This window comes from Coturnix japonica, chromosome 20 (assembly GCF_001577835.2).
Source record: "Coturnix japonica isolate 7356 chromosome 20, Coturnix japonica 2.1, whole genome shotgun sequence".
Lineage (NCBI taxonomy): Eukaryota > Metazoa > Chordata > Aves > Galliformes > Phasianidae > Coturnix > Coturnix japonica.
In genome coordinates, this window is record NC_029535.1 from 7,454,611 (window position 1) to 7,474,221 (window position 19,611).

General features: G+C 42.7%; 2 protein-coding genes across 3 annotated transcripts; both read left to right on the forward strand.

Annotated features, from left to right (window-relative positions):
* Window positions 1–4,989: 4,989 nt before the first annotated feature.
* Window positions 4,990–8,443, forward strand: MRGBP (MRG domain binding protein). The gene is made up of 5 exons (XM_015881600.2): window positions 4,990–5,245; window positions 5,542–5,663; window positions 6,237–6,318; window positions 6,930–7,004; window positions 7,753–8,443. Exons 1-5 carry the CDS (start codon window positions 5,014–5,016, stop codon window positions 7,941–7,943), a joined length of 702 nt encoding a protein of 233 aa, XP_015737086.1. The 5' UTR covers window positions 4,990–5,013; the 3' UTR covers window positions 7,944–8,443.
* Window positions 8,444–8,720: 277 nt separating this feature from the next.
* Window positions 8,721–18,993, forward strand: OGFR (opioid growth factor receptor). 2 transcript variants are annotated; one of them, XM_015881594.2, is made up of 9 exons: window positions 8,721–9,021; window positions 10,872–10,925; window positions 13,087–13,134; window positions 13,375–13,437; window positions 13,731–13,818; window positions 14,181–14,259; window positions 14,729–14,795; window positions 14,929–15,077; window positions 15,521–18,993. In XM_015881594.2, exons 1-9 carry the CDS (start codon window positions 8,809–8,811, stop codon window positions 16,872–16,874), a joined length of 2,115 nt encoding a protein of 704 aa, XP_015737080.1. In that variant the 5' UTR covers window positions 8,721–8,808; the 3' UTR covers window positions 16,875–18,993. The 2 variants fall into 2 exon arrangements, with proteins under 2 accessions (XP_015737080.1, XP_015737081.1); XM_015881595.2 differs by lacking the exon at window positions 10,872–10,925 and having other exon boundaries at window positions 8,722–9,021.
* Window positions 18,994–19,611: the final 618 nt, after the last annotated feature.

Here is a 19,611-nt window from a genome sequence, read left to right on the forward strand (position 1 = left end):
TGTCTCATATCATTGCTCCAATATACAAATAGCTGAACTTTTAAACGTATGCCCTACACACACAAGATGAAACCAAATAGATATTTTTTGTGAATTCATCACAGAGCTAAATGATAAAGTTACAGATCATGAAGGGAACAGGGGCCTGCCTATCATTTAGAAAATGGCTTAAATATGGTACTTTACCTCTGATATTGTGTCAAGGAACATAAAACCGGTGTGAATGGCTGAGGCAATTGAGAAATAGAAGTTCTATCTCCTTCCAAAGAGCTTACAGTCACAGCTTGCTGGGAAAAGCTGTCAAATGTGCTAACTGGCTTTGTTGCTAACTTGATTATGCAAAGTAGATGATAGTAAGAGTGCTACCCTGTCATCACTTACAATGGCATCTGCTCTCTTTCAATTTTATGTAATTTTCATTGAATTTGGGTCCGTCAGGTTGCCCTGCCATAGAAGCTGTGTGAAAATGAGATCCTTATTCCACGCAACTGATGCACTTGAAGGAACAGGATGTGTTAAGGCTGCTATCCATTATGCAAAGGGAGGAAGATAATTCCAACGATGCAAAAAGATGAAATGTATTTAAATGTGCAAGTTTTCAGCTACTCCTGAAGAAAATTGAGGGTGTTCCAAAGAAGGGATCTTAAAATCACAGCTGGCCCCATAATACTCAACATATGTGTTCACATGGGAATTATGATATATACATAAAACTGCTTATGGACCTGGCCCTGAAACTAATGAATTTGGTAGGAATCTGGGATGCGGGTTGGACTTAATGCTAATTGCTGCTATCTTATAATTGCAATTTGGGGGTAGGGAATGCTGAGGAAGTAAATAATTGGCAAAATAGAACCAGTAATTTGAAGACAGACAGTGATCGTAGCAAAGCAGTAGAGCACTATGGCCAAATCAGTGTGTATCAACTCCCTGTATGTTCCAAGGATAGGATTGAATTATGTAGTGCTTCTTGTAGTAGGAAACAGTGCAGGAGGTGGTAATTGAAATTTTAGGAGTGAAGTAAAAAGCTACTGATCCAGTGAGAGGCTTATGCAATTAAGTCTTTTACAAAGGTAACACAGAATTTGCCAGACTTCTTAAGCAACGGCTTATTGGCATCACTGACTTTTACATCAGCTTATATCGTCTCTGTACAGTTTATACAACCACTGATTTCACACAAAAGCAGCAAAGCTCTGGAATAAAGTTCTGCCTGCTGAAACAGAAAAGAAACAAACAAACAAAAAGTAATGTTCTCTTAGCGAAGGCAATGTAGAAAACAAGATATCTTCCAGTTCTCCCTCTACCAACAATTATGCATTCTGGCAGAGACGGCTAGAAATGGGGCAGAAGTAAGTCTGCATTTTACTGTCTACTAACTAAGTACAACTATAATGTGGAAGGAATAACACCATAGGCTTCCCTAATACAAATAAAACCCTTGTGTCATGGGTGCAGCTCACCCAAAGTCTTCTAACCACAGGAGGTGCTGGGGAACCACAGGCAGTTACAGCCTGTAATAGCTTCTGATTTGTTCTATGAATGACAACTGGAGAACACATTGGATGACAGACTATCTTTGCTTTGAAAGATGGGATTTAAGAACGAATTCCTTGTATTTAAATAATATTTTCATACCGTAATATCAGTCATGACAGTGTTGACTGCAGCTTTTCTTTAAACCTGTTTATTTATTCGAGGGTTTTTTTCCTTCCTGAGATGCCCTAGGCATGCACATGGTGCAAAATGACATTTCATTGGCTGTGAAGATGAAAATACTTCTATGCTTCAAATCTAATCCAAATACTTAAACTACTGCTATGGTTTCTCTGGCGTTTCTGTGCTGTTTTAGAAGGAATAACTGGCTTTGAAATATGTGCTGTAAATTACAACAACAGAAAAGTAAGAGTTGCAGGCCTGGAATATAGTAACCAAATGTCTGCTGGCTCTCCATACTGATGTCTCCTTAACTGCTGAATAAGTAGAGACAAGAATACAGTCTGCATGAAATTCCACTTTCGCTGACATCAATGGATTTTTATTCCCCTTAACAATGAAGAAGTGTCTTTTGCAGTTGTTTTTAGTATTCATTAGAGACAGCGGTGGATTCATTGGGCAAAACTCACAGACTTTGGGCAACTCCAACTGAAGCTGCTCCTGATTCAAGACAGTAACATCTGTCTGCTTGAAAGCAAGCTCTGAGCTATGTTAGAGCATCTCCTACTAACACAGCCAGCACAGATACACTGATAATTTCATGGAATCCAATTCATTCCCCATGTGATGGACTTTACTTCATACACAGTGAGGAATTTGATTCAACAGGCCAAGCTCCATTATCAAATAAGCTGATTTATTAAGTATTCACTTTTGTGAGTCATTATCTTCTTCACAGAATAAACTGAGAATTATACAGCTGGGTCTGTAAATGAAACATCAGGCTTAACATTTGGAATCAAAATGGAAGTGTTTGTAAAACACAACAGGAGATACGACAGGTCTGTTCTCCACAACTAATGAACACTGATACTGCTGCTAGCAGTTTGTACACTCTTGTTTCTGAGGCATGTTACATCTAGAGCCGTATTTCTAAGCGCTGGGCAAGATCAGACTTTGTTTGAAAAATCGACTTGTGTTAGTATTGAATGGTGCTGCTGAGATCATCACTGCAAGCCACGTTTCAAACTAAAACCTGCAATTTCCACAGGTTTCTGTAACAGCATTGCTTGGCCTGCTGCAGCTGGAGCCTGTTCCTGGTGCATCATTGTTTGCCAACACATAGGATCCATTCCAGGAAGCAATCTTAGTGATGTTCATTTCCCAGATGTTGTTGGCTAACAGATGCTGCTGAAGGGTAGTTGTGAATGTCCTCAGGTATTCGTAGTTGCAATGCAAAAGAAAAGGCCTTAACAAAATCCCATAAATCCCCGACTTGCATATTCCCATAAAGGCTTGTATGTGCCTATGGGAGTGTACTTTTGCCTCAAGTAAAACTGCTGCCACCCTTTGCCCCAGCATAAGGCTGAGTATGAAGTGCTGTTGTTTTATTGTCAGCTGGTCAGGTTCAATACTTGCCTGTTGTACTTCTAAAGACTTGTTTCATGTTTATGGTAGTAACTTTATGTTGAAAGATGGATAAAAAACAGTGCCTCGAAGAAGAAAATGGTTGTTGGAACAATCCTGATTGCAGCAATGTAACTGTCAAGGAAACAAACGTCCTTAAATTTATACTGACCAGATTGGATAGTGTGCGTTCAGCTTGGCAGGCAATTTAGGCACTATCAGTACAAATCACCTTCAATCAATTGTGCTGTGAAGTCTTCTGATGTTGGCTTGGAACATCCAGGCATTCATGAATTGGTTCTTGTGCCCACCTGGAATTGGTTCATGCTACATTCATCGGTTCTTTCTTTAATGTTTCTTTGTAAGCCTGGGACATGATGTGTGTTTTAAACTGAAAAATAAGTGAGATGGCTTTTCTTTTCCCACTCCTCACTCTGCACCGTGATGTTTCGAAGCATAACAGTAGCAATAATGAATGCCTCTGTGCGTGCTTAGAGATAATTATTTGCGCTGTTTTCAATCTATTTTTCTAAGGCTTGCCATCTGATGCCCATCTAATATGTAGCCTCTCTCTGCTGGGAGAACGAGCACAACAGATCACAAGGGAAAAGTTCAACTGAAGAACATATGTCTCATCAAACAGAACGCATCCTCTGTCTGACAGCTGTTTCTTATGCTGCTTTCCCATCCCCACCTTATTCTGAACCAAATGCTGTATTTGTGCCCCCGTTGGAAGATCTTTACGCCATGTCTATGAGTGCACACCCTGTTCAATATCCCTGTTTGAAACAATCAAACAGCTTTTTGCTAAGAATGTGGGTAATTGGAAGAAACCCGGGGAGCATCTTCTTGCCTCTTGGCTGGAAGCAGCAGCACTTCTGTAAAGAGCTCTATGTGAAAGGGCTCCAACAAGACACAGGCTTCTCATCCTTTTGATTCTTCCTTCTTGACAAGTCCTGTGGGAGAAAAGCAGATCTATTTCAAACCACCACCACTGATAGTTCCAACTCCCTATCCAGCTCCGCTGAAGCAAAACTTCCCACACATTTCACACCAAAATAACAGATTGAAAGTACGGGAAAAGCTCACAAATCAAATCAGCACTCTTCAGGAGGTCCTTATCAGGAAGAATATTTTACTGAGAAATACTGAAAGATGCCAAGGCACTGAGGTTATTTCTCTTGTATGAGGGTTTACTGGCTACTGAGTGATTTGGTGCAGGACTGGGCCTCAAATGCATGCATTCGGGCATGTAGAAATCTATGTATGTCATGAAAACTGGCATCATATCACAGAATCACAGAATGAGCCGGGTTGGAAGGGACCTCAAGGATCATGTAGTTCCAACCCCCTGCCTGGCAGGGCCACCAAACATACACCTTTACTACACCAGGTTGCCCAGGGCCCCATCCAACCTGGCCTTGAACACCTCCAAGGACGGGGCATCCACAACCTCCCTGGGCAGCCTGTTCCAGGGCCTAACCACTCTCCTAGTGAAGAATTTCCCCCTAACATCCAACCTAAATCTTCTCTCTTTTAACTTAAAACCATTTCCCCGTGTCCTGCTATTGTCAGCCCTTTCCAAGAGTTTCCTCCCCTCCTGGCAGTAAGTTCCCTTCAGGTATTGAAAGCTGCAATGAGGTCACCCGCAACCTTCTCTTCTCCAGGCTGAACAAACCAAACTCCCTCAGCCTGTCCTCATAGGGGAGGTGCTCCAGCCCCCTGATCATCTTCCTGTCCCTCCTCTGGACCCTTAACAAAATCTCCATGATATCGTAGATAATTCAACATAATAGTGGGTAATTAAGTGATATTGATATTCATATACTATTGTACTTTCAGAGGTAGCCCTATGTTCTGCACAGCCCGCCCCTCCGGCCGCCAGGAGCCGCTGCGGGAACGGCAGAGGGCGCCGCGAGGCGGCTCGGCTCGGCCCGGCTCGGAGCGGCCATGGGGGAGGCGGAGGGTGGCGCGGCCGCTGCCGTGGAGAAACCGCCGCTGCCCGCAGCCGGCCCCGGTACCGCCGCTGCTGTCGCTGCCGCCGCCGCTGCTGTTGCTGCCGCCGCTGCCGCGGCTGCCTCCGCCCCGGAGCCCGGCGTGCCGGCAGAGGAAGCGGTGGTGGTATGGAGCCCCGAAGTGGAGGTTTGCCTGTTCCACGCCATGCTGGGCCACAAGCCCGTAGGTGAGAGCAGGCCGCGCCGAGCCTCGGCCTCGAGTAGCGGCGTTGGCCGGGTTGGAGTAGCGGGCTGCGGGCACTGAGTGGGGCTGCTGCCCCCAGCGGCCTGCGGGACTGGCCAGCTCTCGGTGCTGGCCAGCCAGGCAGGGCTGCCCATTCATCTCCCTGTATGATCTCTCTCTATGATTTCCTCTGTGATTATGGGTTGTTTGCTTGCTTGTTTTTAACGATTCATATTATTTTGCTGCACAAATCAAGCTGTTGGCGATGTTAATTACACTGTTTCCCCTCCTCCCCCCCAGGTGTGAATCGCCATTTTCACATGATTTGTATCCGTGATAAATTCAGTCAGAATATCGGACGGCAGATTTCATCCAAAGTGATTTGGGACCATCTGAGCACCATGTACGACATGCAGGCTCTTGTAAGTATAAAGGAGTGGAGATTGAGCACTTAATTTCCTGTCGTTCAGGAGCTGTGATTGGTCATAGTCCCTGGAACCTGACAGCTGACAAGTGACAGAACATGATGTATGTTTTCAGCAAGGTGATGAAGTTCTTTCCTGTATGAAAGTGCATTAGGTGGGAGACAATAAAACTTACACTGTTTTGGTTTGCGTTTTCTTTTTTGCCATACTGAGTTCTGACTTTTCAGTGTCTTTATTCCATTTTTAATTGCCTAAGAGCTGATCCAGCAAACATTTATGTAGGTACTTAGGTACCAAACAGACAACTTGTGTATATTTAAGAATTTGCTACAGTTTGATTCCAGAAATGATCTGTAATGGTCATTATATCACTCATATCACAATGAGTTGTGATCTCAATTAACTTAGGAACCAGTTTGATGTCAGGAGCATCTTTAATCTCTGCTGCCTGAATATCTTGTTAATTATTTGGCTACCGAGTGCACTTAAAATAGAGCTTGAGATTGCATTTCTATTCTATATGTATATTTTAATCTTTACAATCATAAAAATCTCTATTTTCTCCCTAAGCATGAGTCTGAGATTCTTCCATTTCCAAATATAGAGAAGAATTTTATTCTTCCTGATGAGCTGATTCAAGAAGTGAGAGAAGGTAAGATGTGATAGAAGTCTTTTATTTCTTTTGTTGCTCTAGGCCCATCACAGAACGAACAGCTTAACAGAACACCCAGAAAAGAACATAACAATGTACCCCATTAACATAAATACATGGCTGTTCTTTCAGACTGGTGTGTTAGAAGAGAACAGATAGATCTCTTGAATGTGCTGGCTGAAGGAAGTAATCAGGGAAAGGATCACCTTGCTGGTTTTGTTCGTATTCCCCATTTATCAGCCTCTTTGATTCTCCACTGTAGAAAGGAAACTAGTGGACAGTACAGACCCTTGGTCAAGTTCCACACGGTATTCCTTGTATTCTTAAATCTGATATACATGAATGCTAGTATGGCACACACATAGGTTCTGTTTATACCATGTAGATTCAGCTTCTGGGGGTAGACATTTGGACTTGTCACAAATACCTGTTGCTGGTATAACCAATGTGTTTTTATTGTTAGGATGTGCTTATTTTTAGTATAGTTTATATGTTTTAATTCTAAGGGCGTTGCAGTTACGCCTGATGTCTGTGCACATAATGCTGAGGCTGCTAATGGAGAAACCCTTCTTCAAAACCATCTAAACATTGTTTAATGATTATTCCCATAGGAAAAGTGATGATGGAAGAAGAAGTGAAAGAGGAGATAAAAGAGGAGATGGAAACACACGCAGGTCCAGAAGAAGGTAAATTTGTAACTCTCTGCAGCATAATGAGATTTAAAAAACAACTGTAATTCTGAAATATTAATGTTAAAATGTAAATATCATATATGGTGTATTCTGTGATTTCTGCTCAGACTGAGTATATGCTTGTTGTAAAGAACTAAAGTAACTTAAGAATGCATGGAATAAGCAGTTGCCAGTATCTGATTCTAATGGAGATTCCTGCCTTGCTCCTAATTCATGTATGGAGTTATATAGCTTCTAACTGCAGCTTTTCACTACCTAAAAGGAGCCTGTGAACAGGAGGGGAGTCAACACTTTGAAAGGGTAGAAAACAGGACAAGGAGAAATGGTTTTAAGGTGAGGGAGGGGAGATTTAGGTTGGATGCCAGTGGAAGCTCTTTACTATGAGAGTGGTGAGGTGCTGGAACAGCTGCCTGGAGATGCTGTGGATGCCCCTGGAGGTGTTCAAGGCCAGATTGGATGGGACCCTGGGCAGCCTGGTATGGTGACAGATATGGAGGTTGGTGGCCTTGTCTGTGTTTGGTTTCTTTATGAGAAATTAAGGTCAATAAATCAAAACATGAGATACTTAAGTGGGAAGGAGAACAGAGTGGGGTTGGGTTATGTCTGTGTTTGGAGGATCTTTAAAGGTGCTGAGAATGTATTTATTTGAAAGGCTTCATATAATACAAAGAGATTTTATGTCAGTTCTTGTTTGCTATGTGCGTGAGTCTGATCTGGAATCATTACTTTGATCCTATTTCAGTTTTTGCACCCTCTGGAAGTTTAGGAAAAACAAGTGAGAAGCCGAGCAGCAAAGAAAAGGAGAAGACGTCATCAGATTCTGGGTCCAAAGAAGGATCTGATAAGAGGAAGCGTAACAGAGTCACTGACAAAGTGTTAAATGCCAACAGCAACCCTTCCAGCCCCAGCGCTGCGAAACGACGCAGAACATAAAGCTGCAAACAACAGAAGCAACTGACTATGGAATATGAGGAGGGAATATTGAAAGCAGATATTAAGATTGTCGTTACACAAATGTTTCTCACAAAGGAAGTGATATCTGAGCCAGGTATTTGAAGAACCTGCGCATTGCCTTTATGAGCACAGGACTTTGTGCCTGCCCTTCTCTGACCTGTTTGTGCTGCGGCACCGAGTAGCTGGATGGTGGCAACCTGCTCAGGGAGAAAGCTGGCAGCAGGGAGGGTTTGTATTTCCAAGTAGCACAGGCCGTGTTGGAACAGCTGAAAGAAGTGTTCAGTGAAGCACAGAGCCTCGACTTGTGACTAACAGGGGTTGTATCTGTACATTTTGAATTGGTTGTTTTCGCCTTTGGTTGCTGTCTTTGAATGTTACAGCCCCTCTGTGGGTTTGTTTGGCTGTTTATCCAAACGTAGCATTTGTATCAGACATCTGAACGCGTTGGTTCAGTAAAACCAAGATCCTTTTAAATACAACTGCTGTGCTGAGGTATCTTATTTCACACTGTTTGCTGGAGGAAAGTCTCCTTTTACCTTATGTAACAGATTTCAATCATGCTAAGCTTTTATACCATCACTGAAGGGAAAATGACCACAGCTGTAGGGAGGGCTGTTAACAAGTGTCCTAAACTCAATATCGTGTCCTAAATTCAATATCCACACTGATAGTTTTAAAGGGATGATGGGCTGACCCTGGGATGGCGGCGGGTGGGCTCTAGGACCGCAGGAAGGGGGCGGGGTTTGCCTGGCTTCCTCCTCCCCCTCCCGGACCCACGTGCTCCGGCTTTGTGCGGGTCGACCCGGCGTTCCTTTCGCTTTCCTTTTCCCCTTCCCGGCTTTCCATGGCGGCCTGGTTCAGTTTCAGGACGGAGGAGGACGAGGAAGGGGACGAGGCGAGCTTCTGGAGGTATGATTCCACCTGGGAGGAAGATGACGATGATGATGAGGATGGCGATGAAGGCCAGCACGAAAGAGCGGAGGAGGCCGCCGGGGAGGAGCCGGAGGATGCGGAGAAATCGGCGCTGAGCTGTCGGCAGGAATCCCGGCAGGCCCAGGTGGGTGCCGGCAGGTCCGGTGGGATCCAGCGGGGATGGATCCTCAGCCCCCTCGTTGCCGGGGGCCGGGCCGGGTGGGGCGGAGCTCTGTGTGTACCTGCCCCGAGCCCCTCGTCCAGCTCCTCAACGTGTCTGCCCTGTCTTCTTCCTGGTCCAGTTGCTTTCTGTACTGTTTGTATATTTGGGCCCCTTTTCCCTCCTATCCCGATTTATAGCTGGGAACTGGAGCGGCTTGAAGCACTTAAAGTAAGTCAGAAGGTTTGTATGTCCTGGCGGCAATCGTTAGCACGTAATTCTGTCCTCATCTCTATGAAGCCAATTTCTGACCTCGAAGAGAAGAGGCAGTGTTGAGCCCCATTTCGAAATGATGTTTTTGCAGCTCTGATAGCAGTGGCAGAGGTACGTTGGAGGTTTATAATTGCCTAACTTTCACTAGGCTGCCATGTGCAGGATTCTCATATTTTCTTTGCCATTATATGGCTGCTTTACCCCATAAATAACATTTTATCTTTACGTGGTGCCAGCATGTTTACTCCATTTCTTATGGATGCTATTTTGGCACAATAACACGGTGTCCTCATCAGACCCTTGCTTTACATTAATGCCCTTTACAGTGTCCTTTCTCTTTTGTGCCATTGAGAACCATCAGACCTGTTCATTTACTAAGATGAGCTGTAAGTTTTCTTTAGCCTTTTTTTTCTCCTTATGGGAGATATTATATAGCAATTCCAAAAAGATCCATCGATGTTCTCAGAACTGCAGTTGTATTCTGCAAATATGTTAACACTTGTCTCCATTTTCATATATGGATTCAACATTATTTTATGAGGAGCTTGTCTCATCTGAGGCTCCTATCTTTAGCATCAGTGTTCTTATTGGACAGTGGGTGTCAGTCATTTCTAATACAGTTTTGCTTTGCAAATGCAAAACTCTTCTTCAGCTTTTTATGGATCAGCAGAAACACTGTTGTCTGTTAACTCCTCCCCTTTTGGGGAAATGAAAACTGATCTTTTGCTTCTAGTTTCATTTCAGGGTTACAGCTTTATCCTCAGGTGGGAGCAAACAGATAAAGCTTTCTAATATACCTTTAAAGGAGTTTAGTGCTAAACTTTAATCTTTTTCCTTCTAAAAACACTAAGTGAATAAAATAGGAAACCCTATTTTTTACAAAATATATAAATTTTATGCAACACAATATCCCAAATGCCAGTGGCTTAGTACAAAATCCTCTATTCCTTACTTATCCAAGTATAAATAGAGCAGATGGGCACGTACATCTTTGTGGGGATGGAGGCCTTAGCAATTTACATAGATCTTTATGAGGTCACAGGTGTTTGATGTGGAGTGGAAGATCCTTGCCTGTCCCTTTACGTGGTGTGCATTGTTTGATGGCACGTGGTCAGTTATCTGTTGCTCTCGATTGGAGCTCTGGTTTTGTTTGCAAGTTTTAATGCCTGATAAAATTTCCTTGAACTTTCAGATTGTGCTTTTTGATGTTTGTTCTTCAGATATTTTATTTTCTTAGAGCAACTTCTGGATTGTGACAACAGTAAAAGCAAGGACCGTTTTTTTTTCCACTTTGCATTGAGGAGGATGTTGTCTCTGGGACATGGAATATTGTTCTTCATCTTTAAAGTGGAGCTCTTCCATTGGTGATGGATGTGTGTAGTCACCTCTGTCTTACAGTGCCTGATTCCTTTTTAAAAGGAGTGAGAATGGGTACAAAAAGGAGCAGTGCATCTTCTAGTATAAGTCTCTGCCTTTGCAACTTGCCAAAGCCACGAGTCAGTTTCCAAAATAATTTCCTACTTCTGCTTGTATTACACTAACTCTAATTCTTCTCCCCCCAGCCTAGATGGTATACTATAATCCAGAAGCTGCTAATGTGTTTTTTCAATACTGAGGTTAGAGGTTTATCTTATTATTTACACTACACGCTTTCAAAACCTTCAAATTCTTTGATGCTTGCATGCTACTTGTTTCACTGCAAATACCCCGTATCTGTAATTAAATATTTCTGCAGGTGTCTTTCTAACTCTTTTGCATTCCAGTGCTTTAAGCTTCTTTTATGAGTGACCACAGAACATCCTGGGGGCTTACGCTCATCTTCAAAGATTATCTCTTCATTTCCTGTAGCGCATGGGGTTTGTGCTTCATTGCTCAGAGCCATGTAACAAGCTCTGCCGTCTCCTAACTGTCCCCAAATGGAAGGCTTCTATCTCTTCTCTAAGACTATTTTCTTTCTTGTTGATAATCTATGCATTCTTTCAGCCCTTTCAGTTGGATTTGATGTGTTTACCCTCTCCAGCTTTGTTCTCTGCTATCCTCGTGCTCTTCATGAAACAGTTCTGATTGATGCTCCAGCGGTGCTGGAGGTGGAAACCCACCCGAAGTTGTTTGAGTGTTGTGAGAAATAAGGTTTGATTTTTTAGCGTACAAGTTTGTCTTCCTAATCTGAAAAAGAAGTGAAGGTCACATTTCTGTGTGGCTTGAACTGAAGTCCATAGAGATCCAGGAACAACACCTCCATGGGCAGAGGGCTGAGTTCTTGCTCTTTGCTTCCCCATATTGTTTTATCCTCATGTTGTGCTCCAGCCTGCTTGCTTCCTTGACCCAGCTTCTTTCTGAAGCAGCCCAGTAGCACCTTACACTGCTGTGTCGTGTCTGTCTCTGTATTTATGCTTATTCTTCAGCAAACCAGTCATTTTTCAGACTTAAAACTATTTTCCTGTTAATCCAGCCCAGCTAACTGTGTTAAAGGATATTGGTTTTGATTCTGAAGTGTGAAGAACATCTGAAGTCAATTCCTCTGTATTTGGCAGTAAAGTTTTCACTAGTACCTCATGTCTCAGGATTTAATCTGTGGAGCTCAAATCTTACAGTTAAAAGCACTGATGAATCTCAGAGCTCTAAATCTTAGCGCTTACATCTTGAATGAAAGAATGATATTGATCTGCTTTGGCTGTGTAGATATCTCAGACTTCTGTTTGCAGCCTCATTTATTTTCCAAATATTAACTGCATTGCACAGCTTCTTCTAGTTTCATGCTTCTCTAGCTGCCCTATTGGCAGGTGAGCTTGCAGCAATGGGATACCAATGCTTGATTTCTAATCCTGTGCAAAGTGTGTGGCTATGGGAAATGTACTGTAATGCAGACAGGCATTATTTTAGGTCACATCACAGTTTGTTACATTAAAAAAAGCCAACAACAAAACCACACAAACCTGGAGGTTGTTTTTAGTTCCCGTCACCCAAATGGATGGGGACCATCGTGTGTAAATGTATATTTAAATGTAGCTTTAAAAATTCTTCAGTGATCAGCTCCCCATTGCTGTGCCTGCTTCTGATTTCCAGTGCTGACAGTGGACATTACAGTTGGAGGGATCACTTTGTTACAAGGAGGTGTTGGAACCACTTACGGGTGTTTTCTGCTCGATACAAAGTGGTTTTCCTTTTATTTTTCTCCAGGCAAAGGAAGTTAAGTGGTAGCAAATGAAGCTTATGAAGCTTTCAGATGGGAGACCAGTTGCTGCTGCTTTCCTCTTAGGTTTCTTAGGTTTATTTTGCAAGATTCTGCCCGCTTCATCTCTGTTCACAAAAGCTTTTCAGTGTTGTCCTGGTTTGAGACAAGATGGTGGGGCGCTCAGCAGGATTCAGCCTCTGCTGCTTATGAGTTGTAGCAAAAATCTCTTACCATGGAGGTGATCCACTTAAATGTAAATATACTTTTTGTAAATGACATTGCTTGCAACTTTCACTTCCACGAAGTTCAGAAGAAATAGTGTACTTTGTGATTTCTTTGTACTCATTATTAGTATAATGAATCCAGCAAACATGTGTAGTCTGATCCCTTGCTGTCAGGTGAATGTGGCAGCACAAGCTTTTTTTCTATAGTAATTTCAATTACTAATAAAGCCATGTTAATTCAGTTGTAACTATTTAAATCTGTCACTTGGCAACTAATAGTGATCATGTGAGTTACTGCTGTGGGTATCTTCATTTGGTATTATTGTATTATTTTGTTCTGTTTCAGTATGTTTCCTTCTAAACACCTTCTCTTCGTAGGGACAAAGGAAATCCAATTCATCACCGTTGTTTCAGAGGAGTTTTAAGGTAGGTTTGGCACGTAGTTGGGTTACTTGGAGACATGAGCAGGAATGAAAATGATGATTACTGTGGGAACAAAATAAATATGTAGTGTGACTGTATTGAAGAACTGGTGGTTCATGGGGTGCTGGAGCTGTAGACTGGTGGGCACAGGGGAACATGTGTGACAGGTGCTGAGTTCAGACTGGGTTTTTGTTTTCAGAAGACCTCATGATTCTGGGTGTCTGATCTGCCACTTTTCTCTAGTTCTCAGGCAGGCGCAACTGGAATGCAGCAAGAGACTTGCAGAGATACAGGCATCGTTACCCGGTATGGACTTTGTGATAATGCACCTGCTCTTGTGGCTTTTCCTCATTGCATGCTAAGTTTAGGAATGTGTTGTAGGTTTGAATATGCCCCTTTATCTTTACATTGAGGCTCATAGCTTTAAAGGATTAATTTACGAGGGGAAGGGATAACGTGCGTGTGGGTGCATCAAAAACAAGCTGTTATTTCCCAGGGGTTTCAAGGACTTAGCCTGTGTTACCCACGTGAGGGAAGGAGAAGTGCTGAGGTGAGTACTGCGTTATTGCTGCTTGTTGATTTCTTGTTCTCATTTGCAGGATTTGATAGAGTCAGAAACTGATGATGAGGAAGAAGATATGTGGAACTTGAGCTTCTACAAAAATGAGATTGCTTTTATGCCCCACGGTGAGTCCCTTGCTTGGCAACTTCTCCGTGCATCTCTACTGCAGCTGTTGGAGTTGGTGTCAGTGTAGCATGGAACAACCATTAAAACAAAAACCAAATGAAAAAAAATCTCTACAATTTCCATTTACAATGTCTTTTTTTCCTGCTGCATTTTCCTTAACTTTCTGTTTGCTGGTTTGAAAAAAATACATGTTCTTTTTTAATGATTCTGACTCCTCAGTATAGTCGTCCAGTAGATAAACCAGTGCCTGAATGCTAACCCCTGTCTATGGGTAATGAACTGTCTTGAGTGTCTGGCTAACATCAGTTTTCATTTGGTGTCCATTATTCTTGTCTCATATTGTCTTTTATTTTCTCTTCAGGTTTGCATATTGAAAATCTGCTTGAATCTTGGTGGGACAACTATGAAGTTCTGGAAGAAAACCATTCATACATACAGTGGTAAAATACCTGTGTGATTATTGTGCCTCTTCAGTCAGTTGTATACGTGCTGTTGAATTCACCTTCCCACAAAGACTAGAATTACTCCCAAGTGAAACTTGCCAATTTTTTTCCTCCCTGTACCTTTGGAAGCAATGCTTTGGAAATCCTGAAGACAGAGGTTCCCAGCACAGCTGTGGTAATAGGTCTCCGTAATGCATGGTCTTCTAACATACTGCAGAACAAAGTTTTACTGGAGCAAGGGATGGAAATAAGTAAAGCATGCTGTTATTTATCACCTTTGTGTACAGTTCTATTATGGAAAGGATTTGTCTTCTAATTAACTATTTCTGTGTTCATAGGAATATGAACTCTTCGTGAGATTCCTGTGATCTCACAATTTCTGGAATCATTTGAGTTTTAAGAAAGTGGGTTTCCTGGGTTGGATATCATCTTTGCTCATCTGGGCTGAAAACTTCTTTCTTCTTAGGCTATTTCCTTTACGTGAACATGGGATGAATTTTCGTGCGAAGCCACTCACGTGTCTAGAAATTGAGGTATTTAAAGCTTATATGCTTTTGGTAAAGCATAGGGCTTCCCCCAATCCAACCCCTTTGCTTTCTTGGGGCCCTGGTGTGAACAGGTTACTAGGGGAATTGCAACTTGTATTCATTGCTTTCTCTTTTTCAGGCCTTGAAGAAGTCAGAGGAAGTTATGGAAAGGTTTATACGTGCTTATCGGCTCATGCTGAGATTCTATGGAATAATTCTAGTGAACCAGGAAACTGGAGAACTTGAGAGAGCAGAGAATTGGAATGAAAGATTTGTAAACTTGAACCGGTGAGTCTTTGGTTGTACTACTGATCATTTACCTACAGCACTTGAGAAGCAAAAAGTCAAGAAGATCTTCCATACCTGACAAATCAAGGCCTTGTTGACACAAGGCTTACCACAGTCAGGGGCAGGATATTGGGCTGTGTGGTCTTGTATGTATGACCCAATATGGTGGCTGTTTTCTACAGCAGAATTTTTTGATGCAGAAAGTCAAAAAGTTTCCAAGCAATTGAGTTAATTCCAAGAAGGGGATAGGAAGGTACTGCTGAATGTAGTTGCAGTAAGTGCATTAAAAGTAGAATAAGCCTGTATTTTCATCTGTGTTGTGAAATGGTCTTTTACAGATCACTGTCAACAGTACACTAAACGTTCTGCAGGTGCCCCAGAGGTTTGTTATAACTTCAGGATTGTAAGGGTTTCACTTAACTTTGATTGTCTGTTTGTCTCAGGTTTAGCCACAACAATTTACGGATTACTCGCATCCTGAAGTGCCTGGGAGAGATGGGATATGAACACTATCAAGTGCACTTGGTTAAGTTTTTCCTAACAGAAACTCTTGTTAATGAGACATTACCAAATGTCAAGAGAAGTGCCTTGGATTACTTCCTGTTCACCATCAGAAACAAGCGGAAGAGAAGAGAACTGGTCCACTACGCTTGGCAACACTACAAACCTCAAGGCAGCTTCGTGTGGGGGCCCCATGACAAACTCTTGAAGTACAGACCCTGCTCCAACAAGTCAAATCTGCACAAAAAGGCTGAAAGCAAAGAGGAAACTCCTAGTAAAAAGGTTGATGATTCAGTGGAAGAGGGTCAGAACCAGTCTCTGGTGGAGGAACAGAAGGATGGAGGTAGTGAGAACTTGCAAACTGAAGCGGATGAAGAGGACACGAGGGAGGAGATAAGTGAATGTGTTTCAAAAGGAGAGGATGAGGAGGAGGAGAAAAAGACTTCATTTGCCCAGCAGGAAGAGCATTGCAACAGTGAGGCTGAAGTGCAAGATGCAGCAGAGAATGACTGTGCAAAGGAGAGCAAGAAGAGAAAACTGGATGCAAATGTAGCAGACGCCATAAAGAGTGGAGTGCTGAAAAGCCCTCCTGATATTGAAAAAATCTCCAGTAATCTGGAAGAATGTGCAATTGATGCAGAAATCCCCTCAGATCCACCCTTACAAACAGGACAGGACCAAGAAACACTGAAAGAAGAAAATACAGGCGCCAAAGACTTAACAGTGCCAGAGACTGGCGATGCTGTTGTAAAAAGGAGGAAGGTTGATAAAAGAACACAAAGAACATTCAACTTGGCCATAAATCTGAACATGGCACCACCCGTGCGCAGTGCCCAGTCAAACCCGTCTGTTCCAAACACTAAGACTGAGGATGAAAAAGTTGGCGAGAAAAAGGCAGCTGTAGAGGTGATAAGTGAGAAGACTGAGGGTAATGCAGATGGTTCGAGTTCCTCGGCTGCCTCTGTGCTTCCCAGTGCTGCTCAGACTTCTCCATTGAGGGATGGCACGGAGTCAAGTGCAGATCAAGTTGCAGCAAAGAGCGATGAGCACCACTGCAACACAACCCTCCTGGAAAGCAACAGTGAGGCAGATGGGGTAGAGCAGCATAAAAACACAGCAAATGTGAGTGAAAAAGAAGATGCAAAAGCTGCTGGCAACAAACAAACTCCAGGGAGTCCTGAGCAGGGTGTTGCATTCTCTTGTGCCAAAAAAGACCGCGCTGAGATTGCAATACAAAGAACGGATAGCTCTGAGTGTGTGGCAGAGCCTGGGGAAGAGCACATAGCAACAGCGTGAGAGCTTGTGGTCAGCACGGTGAGCACTCAAGCAAGTGCTCTGCTTGACTGCTGAGAGCCAACTTCCATCAGCTGTACACTATGGAGAAAATAAACTTTGACTGGACTGATTCAGGCTAACCCCTGTCTCATTTTCACCCTTCCTCACTTTGATAAGATCATCAGTAATGACTTTGCTGAGAACCAGCACTTGATTACCCTACAAAGGGGAACTTTAAGTTAGTCATCTTCCTCAACAAGCTGTGTTGTCTTGTGTTCCTATTTTTTTTTATCTAGTCTTCAGAATTCTCTTGGAGCAACAGGGATTTTTGCACTTTGCTTTGGTTCTGGTATGTCCCTTTTTAAAGGAGAACGTTAATCAGTTTCCTTGTTTGAACGAATGAAGTATTTAATAAATCCATGGATTTTAATGTAAGATAGCATGATCTAATTTGCCAGACCTTTCTATTATCATATAAATTCTTGGTTGTTTTGGAAGGCAGAACCTTCCCAGAAGACTTATTCATTTTGTATCATGTAAGAGTGTTGTTGTTGCCTCTCCTGTAAGAAAACAAGTTTGAATTAAGACCAGGTTAAAATGTGTAACCATAGTGTGTCTTTGACCTTTGTGTACAGATAACGTTCTCCATGGTGCAAAAACATTGGATTACTTGTTTTCTTGCTCCTCTGCGGTTGTTTCATAGTGCTTGTTGAGTTTATTGAGAATACAAATTGTCTACGGGTTTCTAAGGGAAAATAAAACCTTCGGACTTCTCATAAAGCTGCTTGGAGCTCCTCTTCCCCAGCTTTTCCACTGTGTTCAGGAGCTTGGTAGTCTTCCACATAAGCTTACCCACTGCTGATGCAAAGCCCTTTTGTCCTTGATTGCTAAAATGGAACAAGTATTTCTATCATTGTGTTTCCTCTGAATTTGTTGCTATTTGAAGCGACCTGAGGGGCTCTTTTCTGTTGGCCTGCTGGATGAAGCTACATGTCTGAGCTCTAACCTGCGTCCCAGTTGTGGCAGGATCATTCTACCATTAATGATCAGCTTGTCAGACTGTGAGGTCGTGCTTGAGTGCAGCATGTCTGGTAACTGCTGGAGCTTTGTTGTGGGGCAGTTAATTGAAGCTTTAATTAGAGGGGATATGCTTGTCTGCTTCATTCATTTACAGCCATCAACAATTTACTTTCAGACCTGGCCCACTGTTCTCCTGCCTTTATGCTACTGACCTCTCTGCTAGCTGTTCTGCCTGACCTGTACAGGGTCCAATGGAGTCTGAGGGAATATTAAACAATTTAGCACTTCTGCTCAGGGAGATTTACAGCAGAGGACCCGTTTCATGAAGCAGAGGAAATACTTTCACCAGCTGTTGAACAGAGAAGTCCGACATGCTGTTTGCTCAGATTTTCCTTTACTTTGGGGGTTTTTAGGCAGTGTTTGTGTAGGAGACAGCTATGGGCTGCCCACCTCACCAGAGAGCACATGCAGCAGCCCAAGTGTTTGGCCTCTCTGCTAAAGCTCTTTATTTGTTAGAAGCTTCATCTATTAAAGAATTTGATCTGTGGTTTTCCTCCTCAGGCTGCAGGCCCTGCTTCAGCACATTGTGTCCTCATGTGTGGGAACAGAAGTCTGCAAGCTTAGTATTTAATGGTGATGGTCACACACACGTGCTGGAAAAAGGCTTCAATGTTTTTAAAATATTTTCTTATGGGAAAGTGGTGTTAAATAGCCAATAAGAATGCACTTAGTTCTGCAGATATTAAAAAAAAATAAATTGAAGATATTGAGTAAAAGTTCTTTCATATAAAAGGTTCATAAAGAGTTGTTAATCATGGGGTTTTTTTGTACAGATTTGTAGTATTTTTATTATTTAATGACATTTTCATTGTGAACGTATGCTCAGATGGGGCGTAAATCATAAGTCTTGTATGGTGATGTACAGTTTGTCTTCTGTTTAATGGGATTTCACTGTAAGCCCTGGTCTGGAGTGCTCAAAGCAAACTGTTCCCTGTTGTTTTCAGTTTAGAGTTTCGGCTGTAGGTGTTTGCAGTGAGTTCACAGGTTGTATTTTCAGCACTCAGAGCTGTATGATGGTCTGTTGAATTAACGTCACCTATTAAAGCATGTATTTAATGCATACCAGTTTCCACTTACGTTTTTCATCTTTGAGGGCAGGATGTGACCATATATCTGGTCTACCAGCCCATCCTGTAACCATCTGCTGTTGCTTTGGAACCTCCCAAGTGTACATGGTGGAAAGCTACTGCGATGCTCTTCATCATAAACCAGGACTTCCCTCTTGAGCAGTTTTCCAGCATGCATATGGAAGCTTTAGCTGTAGGTCCTCTCCTTTTGGGACACAAGTTAAAACCCTTTTTCAATAAACCCTTTCTGAGCTGTCATCCTTCCCTTATCTTGCTCAACAAATGCATGCCGTGGCTGTTGAGAGGAGCTGGGGAAAGCTGGATTTGCTTTGTCATCCATTGGTCTCTGTGAAGGAGGAGGTAGCAGCTGTGCAGTTCCTGTGGATGCAGTGGGGTTGGGGCTGCTTAAAAATCTGCTTCTTTGTGAACAGGCTGCTGTTCAGGTTCACCTTTTGGGGATCAATTTGGCAACTGTTGCACCATTCCATCCTTGCAAGTATTTCAGAGGCAGTTCTTCTTTAGTTCCTTGTAATTCCAAGTATTTTTCCTCATTTCTTCCCACTTGTGTCTCTGTGATCATCTGTTCTCTGGTCAGGATTCATCAAGAAATA

Coding starts and splice junctions, on each gene's coding strand:
- OGFR (XM_015881594.2), top strand. CDS start 8,809: ATGGCGGCCTGGTTCAGTTTCAGGACGGAGGAGGACGAGGAAGGGGAC. Junction 13,438..13,730: donor GATACAGGCATCGTTACCCG/GTATGGACTTTG, acceptor TCTCATTTGCAG/GATTTGATAGAGTCAGAAAC. Junction 15,078..15,520: donor AGATTTGTAAACTTGAACCG/GTGAGTCTTTGG, acceptor TGTTTGTCTCAG/GTTTAGCCACAACAATTTAC.
- MRGBP (XM_015881600.2), top strand. CDS start 5,014: ATGGGGGAGGCGGAGGGTGGCGCGGCCGCTGCCGTGGAGAAACCGCCG. Junction 5,664..6,236: donor TGTACGACATGCAGGCTCTT/GTAAGTATAAAG, acceptor TTTCTCCCTAAG/CATGAGTCTGAGATTCTTCC. Junction 6,319..6,929: donor GATTCAAGAAGTGAGAGAAG/GTAAGATGTGAT, acceptor TTATTCCCATAG/GAAAAGTGATGATGGAAGAA.